The following is a 9,644-nucleotide window of genomic DNA, read 5'->3' on the forward strand; positions in this document are numbered from 1 at the left end:
GGTGCTGACCGTCCGCGCCGCAGGTGAGGGCCCTGCGCCCGCCGCCTCCCTCGGACCCAGAAATGCAGGCCGCAGTCCTCCTCCCTCAGACCCGGGAGTCTAGGCCCGAGTCCTCCTCCCTCGGACCCGGGAGTCCAGGCCCCAGCCCCTCCTCCCTCGGACCCGGGAGTCCAGGCCCCCAGCCCCTCCTCCCTCGGACCCGGGAGTCCAGGCCCCCAGCCCCTCCTCCCTCGGACCCGGGAGTCCAGGCCCCCAGCCCCTCCTCCCTCGGACCCGGGAGTCCAGACCCCCAGCTCTCTTCTCTCTGACCCAGGAGTCCAGGCCCCCAGCCCCTCCTCCCTCGGACCCAGGAGTCCAGGCCCCCAGCCCCTCTTCCCTCGGACCCAGGGGTCCAGACTCCCAGCGTCTCCTCCCTCAGACCCACGAGTTGAAGCCTCCATCAACTCCCCCTCAACTTTCAGACTGGGGAGTGAGGACCCTAAGTCCACCCCAGGGACAGGAAACCTGGAGTTCAGGGCCCAGACTTCTGGGTGCAAGCGCTGACAGCCCCTCTCCCCCGGCTCGGCCCGCAGACTCCAGCTCCTCCGACTACACGAGGGAGAACCTGGTCCGCCTGGGGCTGGCCGGTCTGGTCCTCATCTCCCTGGGCGTGCTGGTCGCTTTTGACTGTCGCAGCCAGAACCACGCTCCTGCTGGCGTCCGCCCCTGAACCCCAGGAGCACTGCAACCCCAGAAGACTTCCAACCTGAGTGGCAGAGAAGCTGGGACCCTGGGCTGCACTGTCCTTTCCTGTGGGAGATGGGTCAGCGTCGGGGGAGAAACTAGGGAAAGGGGGGAAGGCAGCTGTTCTCACCCTGAGGCAGAGGGCCCGGAGCCTGTGCCAGTGAGCGAAGGGGAAGTTATCTCCATCAGCCTCGTGCGTTTCAACGTGTCCAGAAACTGCCCTTTCCCACCCCCCCTCCCATCCCCGCCTGTGAAGTCCCTGAAAGGGAAACAATAAATGTTAATTATTCGCAGACCGTGTTTGCTCCAGGCTTTCGGCATTGCGCCGGCACTCAATAAAAGCAAGCGGCTCCTGCTTTTCCGGGCGGGGCAGTCCCCTAGCTGCTCTTACACTGCATACCTGTGTGTGAGCGCTCATTTCATCCGTCGGGGGACGGACCCGCACTTTCCCGCAGCCGCGCGGCCCTGCTGGCTGAGCCCGTCGGAACCATCCTTCAACCACCGCCTCCCCGCCCCCGCCCCGCATTGCCCTGCGCTGTGGCTTCTTTCCGGGCCTTTCCCAAGGAGCAGCTGAGTGAAAGACAGGATCAGTGGTTAAGGCGTCGGAGCCAGGAGACTGGGGTTCGAATCCCAGCGCTGCCATCAACTCAGTGGAGCATTCGGAAAGTGCCCTTCCCCAACTCTCTCTTGCCTTGACGGTAACATGGACGCACTGATAAAACCTACTTCATAGAACTGTTGTAGGATTCAGTGGGTAATACACATCAAACACTTAAAACAGTAACTGGCTTGCAGTAAATTCTCAGTAAATGTCAGCTATCCTATAACACCAATTTCTACCAGACTCAGTGCTGAAAGGAAGGTCTCACCTTTTTTAAATCAAGCATAATCAAGCAGAGTTTTTTTTTTTTTTTTTTTTTTTTTTGAGAGAAAGTCTCACTCCGTCACCCAGGCTGGAGTGCAGCAGTTCAATCTTGGCTCACTGCAACCTCTGCCTCCTGGGTTCAACTGATTCTCATGCTTCAGCCTCCTGAGTAGCTGGGATTACAGGTGTGTGCCACCATGCCCAGCTAAGTTTCGTATTTTTAGTAGAGGTGGGGTTTTGCCATGTTGACCAGGGTGGTCTTGAACTCCTGACCTCAAGTGAGCCACCTGCCTTGGCCTCCCAAAGTTCTGGGATTATAGGCATGAGCCACCGCACCCCTCCCTCCCTTTCTCTTCTTGTCTTTTCTTTTTGTGAGATAAGCCTTACTCTCTTGCCCAGGCTAGACTCCAGTGGCATGATCAAGGCTCACTGCCGCTTCGATCTCCCAGCTTAAGTGATCTCCCCACCTCAGCCTTCCAAGTAGCAAGAACCACAGGTGCAGGCCACCATACCTGGCTGATTTGTTTTTACATTTTTTTTGTAGAAACAAGGTCTCTCTATGTTGCCCAGGCTGATTTCCAACTCCGGAGGTCAGGTGATCCTCCTGCCTCCGCCTCCTCAAGTGTGGGGATCATAGGTGTGAGCCACCCACGCAGTCTCCTTCCTCCTTTCTTGACTTGCGCCCTAATTTTGGCAGAGCAGACACATTCTTCTACTTTTGTTGTTTTTCAGCTTCTCCTTCCCCTGTTCCCACTTTATGGAGAAGAGACTGACTTCTAGTGCTTGGACAGCCCAGCTGCGCCATGCTGGGCAAACTGGAGCAGTGTGCAGACCCTTCTGAGTTTTCATCTGAGAAAGGGAAATCCCAAAATATCTACCTTGTCAGTCCTCGAGAGAAATAAATGAGGCAACTTGTCCCCAACACATGAAGAAACATTAGGAAATCTTAGATCAGAGGCTTTAACTCCTCTGACCCCAACCCCTCCTCTTTTTTTTTTTGAGATGGAGTTTCTCTCTTGTTGCCCAGGCTGGTGTGCAATAGCGTGATCTTAGCTCACTGCAATCTCTGCCTCCCAGGTTCAAGGATTCTCCATCTCAGCCTCCCAAGTAGCTGGGGTTACAGGCATCTGCCACCATGCCTGGCTAATTTTTTGTATTTTTATTAGAAATGGGGTTACGTTATGTTGGCCAGGCAGGTCTCCAACTCCTAACCTCAAGTGATCCGCCTGCCTCGGCCTCCCAAAGTGCTGGGATTACAGGCGTGAGCCACTGCACTCAATCCTGTTTTTATTTTTGAGATAGAGTCTTGCTCTGTCTCCCAGGCTGGAGTACAGTGGTGCAATCTCGGCTCATTGCAACCTGCACCTCCCAGATTTAAGCAATTCTCCTGCCCCAGCTTCCCGAGTATTTGGAACTATAGGTGCGTGCCACCACACTCAGCTAATATTTTGTATCTTTAGTAGAGACAGGGTTTCACCATGTTTGCCAGGCTGGTCTCGAACTCCTGACCTCAGGTGATCCCCCCCGCCTCGGCCTCCCAAAGTGCTGGGATTACAGGCGTGAGCCACTGCACCTGGCCAGTAGAGAGGAGACTTAAACAGATATGGTCCTGGCCCTCATGGAGAGTAGAGTCTACCAGAAGTTTTCTGGAAAAGTCTTAAACATCCTTTTTTATGCCTAACCTCCCTCAGCATGCATTCAGTATTAAATAATTTGTGCAGGAGGTGGGTTTTCTGAACATCAAATGAAAAAGAATAAAGAAAAAGGAATAAAAAATGTGTAATACTGGGCACTGTGGCTCACGCCTGTAATCTTAGCACTTTGGGATGCCAAGGTGGGTGGATCACAAGGTCAGGAGTTTGAGACCAGCCTGGCCGATATAGTGAAATCCCGTCTTTACTAAGAATGCAAAAATTAGCCTGGTGTGGTGGTGCATGCCTGTAATCCCAGCTACTCGGTAGACTGAGGCAGGAGAACAGCTTCGACCTTGGAGGTGGACGTTGCAGTGAGCCGCGATCGCAGCACTGGGCTCCAGCCTGGGCAACAAGAGCAAAACTCCATATCAAAAAAAAGTTTAATGATTTTTCTTCTCTCTTGGGGAAAATATGGAAGTAAGATGTTCAGTCTGAACTGGACCCCTCTGAAGATAGTGTGTCCACTGCTTAAATAGCTGTGCAACGTTAGTGCCACCACAAGGGGGCAGCCCTGCGCTGGCACTCTGGAAATCTGGTACTTACCCATCCACGCAATTAGAGGCTTGAACCGCAGCTGGGCTGAGTCTTGGCAGGACCCTTCTGATCCTCCCCGCACATAAGAGGATTCGGGGGTGTGGAGGATCTGCTTCGAGCCCATCTCCCTTTTACCTCCTGCGATATTGTGATATAGTAAGAAATACGTGTTTGGTCTTCAGCTCTGGTTCCAAAGACTCCCTTCTCACCCCATCACTCTGGAAACTCCAAAAACCCTTGGTGAGAAGGGTGTCTTTTGTTATACCCAGCACTTTGGGAGGCTGAGGCAGGTGGATAACTTGAGGTCAGGAGTTTGAGACCAGCCTGGCCAACGTGGCGAAAATCCATCTCTACTAAAAGTACAAAAATTAGCCAGGTGGAATTACGAGCCTGTAATTCCAGGTACTTGGCGGGGCTGGGGCAGGAGAATCACTTGAACCCGGGAGGCAGAGATTGCGGTGAGCTGAGATCACACCACTGCACTCCAGCCTGGGTGAGACCCTGTCTAAAAAAAAACCAAAAACCAAAAAACAAAACAGAATGTGGTTTGATAAGGTCATAAACTGAGAATATTCAAAAGACGCTAAATGTGTTTTACATCTTGTGTAGTATGGAGATCTATGGATATTTATTACAGCGACCAGTGTTCCATTCTCTGGTTCCATAAATCTGTCCCTTGAAGTATAATTTGCACAAAATAACCTGTAGGAGTCCAAAGACATTAGAAATTATTGCCAGTATTGCAATCATTATTTTGCAGGAGAAATCTTGGTGCTATTTGGTGGTCTTACTTAATATTTTATTGCCCTAGTAACAGTCTTATGACTGACGTCTGAATTTCTAAGCAGAATAAATGCTTGTAAAAACAATTTGTTAAATCAGAAGCTATGCATTGGTGTGTGTGTCTTAGTCTGTATTCTGTTGCTTAGAACAGAACACTTGAAACTGGATAACTTAGAAAGAAAAGGAATTGGCTTCTTGTCGTTATGGAGGCTGGGAAGTCCAAGATGGAGGGGTCACTGTCTGCTGAGGGCTTTCTTGCTGTTGGGACTCTCTGGAGGGTCCCGAGGTGGCACAGGGTATTACAGGGCAAAGGGGCTGAGCGGACTACTCAGGTCCCTCTTCCTCTTCTGATAAAGCCACCGGTCTCACTCCCAGGGTAATTCATTAACTCATTAACTCATTAATTCATGAATGAATTAGTTCATTTGTAAGGAAAGAGTCCTCATGACCCAATCACCTCTTAAAGGCCTCACTTCTCAATATTGCCACATTGGGAATTCAGATTCAACATGAGTTTATTTATCTATTTTAAAATGTATTTTTATTTATTTATTTTTAATACAGAGTCTCACTCTTGTTGCCCAGGCTGGAGTGCAATGTTGAGATCTCGGCTCACCAAAACCTCCGCCTCCTGGGTTCAAGCAATTCTACTGCCTCCGCCTCCCAAGTAGCTGGGATTACAGGCCTGTACTACCATGCCTGGCCATTTTTTGTATTTTTAGTAGAGACAGGGTTTCTCCTTATTGGTCAGGTTGGTCTCGAACTCTTGACCTCAGGTGATCCGCCCGCCTCAGCCTCCCAAGGTGCTGGGATTACAGGCGTGAGCCACTGGGCTCAGCCTATTTATCTATTTTTTGAGACAGGGTATCACTCTGTTGCCCAGGCTGTTTCAACATGAGTTTTGAAGGGGACAAATCTTCAAACCACAGCAGCAGGTTACATTGTCTTTCTCCCACATTTATCATGGGGGGAAAAAATTAAAAGTCCAAGATTCTGCTAGACTTCTTACTTTAACGAGAGTCTGACAGTCTTGTTTCATTTCCATTGCAGCATCTATTAATAGTTCTCAGAGAAGGGCTGTCCTTTACTTTGAATATTATGAAGCATGGGGGAAAGACATTAAAAAGACACAGTTATACAATTGATTATTTCGTTGCAGCTGAGATTAAGTGCTGTTGAAGAACATTCAGGGAAGTCTGCTAAAGAAAGGATTCTGAAGCTGGTTTCTGAGGGAAGAGCCAAAGTCAGCCAAGAAAACATGGGGGAAGAACTCCGGGTACAGGAACAGCATGTTTCAGGGCCTAAGACGGGAAGGAGCTGGCGTGTTTCAAGCCAGCGGTTCTCAAACTTTACTCCCAGGAACATTTAACACATGGAATGAGACACCCAGGTCTCATCCTATACCCATTATAAAAATTAAAATCTCTGGGGGTGGGACTCAGGCATTTAGTAAATATACATCTATGTATTTCCATTGACCATAACACATGGCAGACTAAAGATGATCCCCAATTCTTTGTCACTGTCCCTATGGAGAGGTAGAGTTTATTCCCCACCCCCAGCCCCCGCCACCCCGCCTTGAATCTGGCCTTTCCTTAAGACTGTAAAAGATGAGACACTGTGTCAGTTTCAGGCTTTGTCATTAAAGGGACAAACAACCTTGTCTTCTATTTTTTGAGATAGAGTCTCGTTCTGTCACCCAGGCTGGAGTGCACTGGTGTGATCTCGGCTCACTGCAACCTCTGCCTCCCAGGCTCAAGCAATTCTCCTGCCTCAGTCTCCTGAGTAGCTGGGATTACAGGCACACATCAACATGCTTGGCTAATTTATTTTTTATTTTTAGTAGAGACGGGGTTTCACCATGTTGGCCAGGCTGATCCTAAACTCCTGATCTCAAGTGATCCACACGCCTTGGCCTCCCTACGTGCTGGGATTACAGGCGTGAGCCACTGCGCCTGGCCGCCTTCTCTATTTTAGAAAGCTCTCTAGTGACATCTCCTCCTGAAACCCAGATGCTATCCTGAGAAGTCTGAATCAAATGGAGAGGCCATGTGCAGGTCCATCGATCAAGTCCTCACCAAGCTCTCAACCAACATCCAGCATCAACAGTCAGCCATGTGCATACGCACATGGAGATTCCAGCTCAGTTGAACCCCCTTGATGACTGAGGTACAAGAAAATGTCACGTTGAGCCGAAGAACTGCTCAACTGAGCCCAGTCATCTCACCAAATCAGGAATGATAAAAACGAAAACAAGATTGTTACTCTAAGTCACTCAGTTTTGGGGTGGTTTGTTACACAGTAACAGATAACCTAAACCAAAGAGAGAACTAAATAATGATGACTTAAAAACAATACCAATTGATTTCTTCCCTATGTAGAATAAATCTGAAGTGAGCAGTCCAGGGCTGGTACGATGACTCCAAAAGGCATTATGGACCTAAGTTACTTCTGGCTCACCCTCCACCATCTTGGACCTCATCTTCATGGTACAAAATGGCGCTAGAGCATCAGTCATTACATCCGCATTTTAAGCAGTTAAGTAAGTGAAGGAAGGAAAGAGTACTTCATTAGAGACTCTTTTGGAAGCCGTCTACAATATTTATGCTCATATATCATTGTCGGGCCTGGCGCGGTGGCTCACACCTGTAATCCCAGCACTTTGGGAGACCGAGACGGGCGGATCATGAGGTCAGAAGATCGAGACCAGCCTGGTTAACATGGTGAAACGCTTTCTCTACTAAAAATACAAAAAGCTGGGTGTGGTGGCGCATGCCTGTAGTCTCAGCTACTCGGGAGGCTGAGGCACGAGAATTGCTTGAACCAGGGAATTTGAGGTTATGGTGAGCTGAGATAGTGCCATTGCACTCCAGCCTGGGTGACAGAGCCAGACTCCATCCCCCCTGCCAAAAAAAAAAAATCATTGTGCTAGATGAAGACTTAAGGCTACATCTACCTGTAAGTGACATTGAAGAATGTAGTTTTTTACTTGGGTGGCAATGGGCCCAGCTAAAAATCAGAATTCTCAATAGCAAAAGAATGGCTTTGAGATAATCATGTAGATTATCTGTAGATAACTATAGATAAGTCCCCTCCTCTATTTTAAATTTTCTGCTGGAGTATTTTAAAGTAAATCTTAGATATGACATGATTTCATCTACAAGACTTTTTATTTTGGTAACATATTCTTAAGGTTGGGTGTGATAAACACCTAAGAAAGTGAATGATTATTTAATTATTTTTATTATTTTTTGAGATGGAGTTTCACTCTTGTTGCCCAGGCTAGAGTGCAATGGTGTGATCTCAGCTCACTGCAACCTCCACCTCCTGGGTTCAAGTGATTCTCCTGCCTCAGTTTCCCAAGTAGCTGGAATTACAGGTGTGATGCCACCACACCTGGCTAATTTTTGTATTTTTACTAGAGACAGGGTTTCTCCATGTTGGCCAGGTTAGTCTCAAACTCCTGACCTCAGGTGATCCACCCATCCTGGCCTCCCAAGGTGTTGGGATTACAGGTGTGAGCCACTTTGCCTTGGCCTAATTATTTATTAAAATCATTTAAAACTCAGTCCCTAGTTATCTAAAAACATGTTACTAAGCTATTTTTTTTTTTTTTTTTGAGGCAGTCTTGCTTTGTCACCCAGGCTGGAGTGCAGTGATGTGATTTCTGCTCACTACAACCTCTACCTTCCAAGTTCAAGTGAGTCTCTCACCTTAGCCTCATGAGTAGCTGAGATTACAGGTGAGTACCACCACGCCTGGCTCACTTTTGTATTTTTTGTAGAGATGGGGTTAGGCCATGTTGCCCAGACTGATCTTGAACTCCTGGACTCACGCCATCCACCCACCTCACCTCCCAAAATGTTAGGATTACAGGTGTGAGCCACCTCATCCAGCCCTAAGCTATTCTTTATTTTATTTTTTGAATCAGGGTCTCAATTAAAAAAAGTCCTATTTAGTCCCTTTCTTCATTTCCTTTTTCTTTCTTTTTTTTTTGAGACGGAGTCTCGCTCAGTCCTTCCTTCATTTCCAACTGGAATGGAACTTTACCAGGACTTTTCTGTTGACTGATAAAATTCCAGAGCCTAGTTTTAAAATATACATCTTCACTGTTAGCAAATGAGATGTTAAATAGAGATACAGGAGATGTCCTCTTTTTCCTGATACTGCATAAGGAGGAAGATTTTTTCTGAGTCACAACCCTAATTTAAGGAATCTGATTTGATAAAGTGTTGAATTGAGAAGATTCCCAAGAATATCAATCTTGTTTTCTGGTACAATATGGAGAATTACATGAATATTCATAACTGTTACTAAATTGTTCTCTTCTCTGTTGAAATAAATTCATACATAGAACTGTTATTTGACCAAAAGGGTCTTGTAAGAGTACCAAGCCTTTAAAAATCATTGCCACATCTTGTGAAAATAACTTTCAAAGAAGCACCTGAAATTGTAATTGCTTTACTCGGTCATAATTGGTTGTCTTGTTGACTTTTCTGTTTTCCAAAACAGTAAGAAGAGGCTATCAAGACAAAAAATATCCAAAAACAAAAACAAGCTTTGGGGCATTTTGCTCTTCTTCCAAATGCATGATGAAGAAAACATAGTTAAAACCTAAGACTTGCTTGATCTCCCTTTTTTTTTTTTTTTTTTTGCTTTTGAGACAGAGTTTTGCTCTTGTTGCCCAGGCTGGAGTGCAATGGTGTGATCTAGGCTCACCGCAACCTCTGCCTCCTGGGTTCAAGAGATTCTCCCGCTTCAGTCTCCCAAGTAGCTGGGATTACAGGTACGCACCACCACGCCCAGCTAATTATATATTTTTAGTAGAGATGGGGGTTTGATGTTGGTCAGGCTGGTCTCGAACTCCCGACCTCAGGTGATCCATCCGCCTCCACCTCTCAAAGTGTTGGGATTACAGGCATGAGCCACCACGCCCAGCCTTTGATTTCTTATTTTAACAAAAAAAAAAATTAGAAATTTTGTCGTATTTAAATTACCATTTTTTTTTTTTTTTTTTTTTTAAGACAGAGTCTCACTCTGTTGCC

General features: G+C 47.2%; 1 protein-coding gene across 2 annotated transcripts in view; it reads left to right on the plus strand.

The window, feature by feature from the left end:
* The window catches only part of OSCAR (osteoclast associated Ig-like receptor), an 11,824-nt gene extending 10,808 nt beyond the window's left edge, over positions 1-1,016 (plus strand). For both annotated transcript variants that reach the window (XM_032271115.1, XM_032271116.1), the window contains exon 4: positions 573-1,016. In XM_032271115.1, coding sequence (XP_032127006.1) covers positions 573-709 — 137 coding nt within the window. In that variant the 3' untranslated portion in view covers positions 710-1,016. The remainder of the gene's footprint in view (positions 1-572) is intronic.
* The last annotated feature ends 8,628 nt before the right edge of the window (positions 1,017-9,644 follow it).

This window comes from Sapajus apella, unplaced genomic scaffold (assembly GCF_009761245.1).
Source record: "Sapajus apella isolate SASKATOON/1434 unplaced genomic scaffold, GSC_monkey_1.0 scaffold224, whole genome shotgun sequence".
NCBI lineage: Eukaryota > Metazoa > Chordata > Mammalia > Primates > Cebidae > Sapajus > Sapajus apella.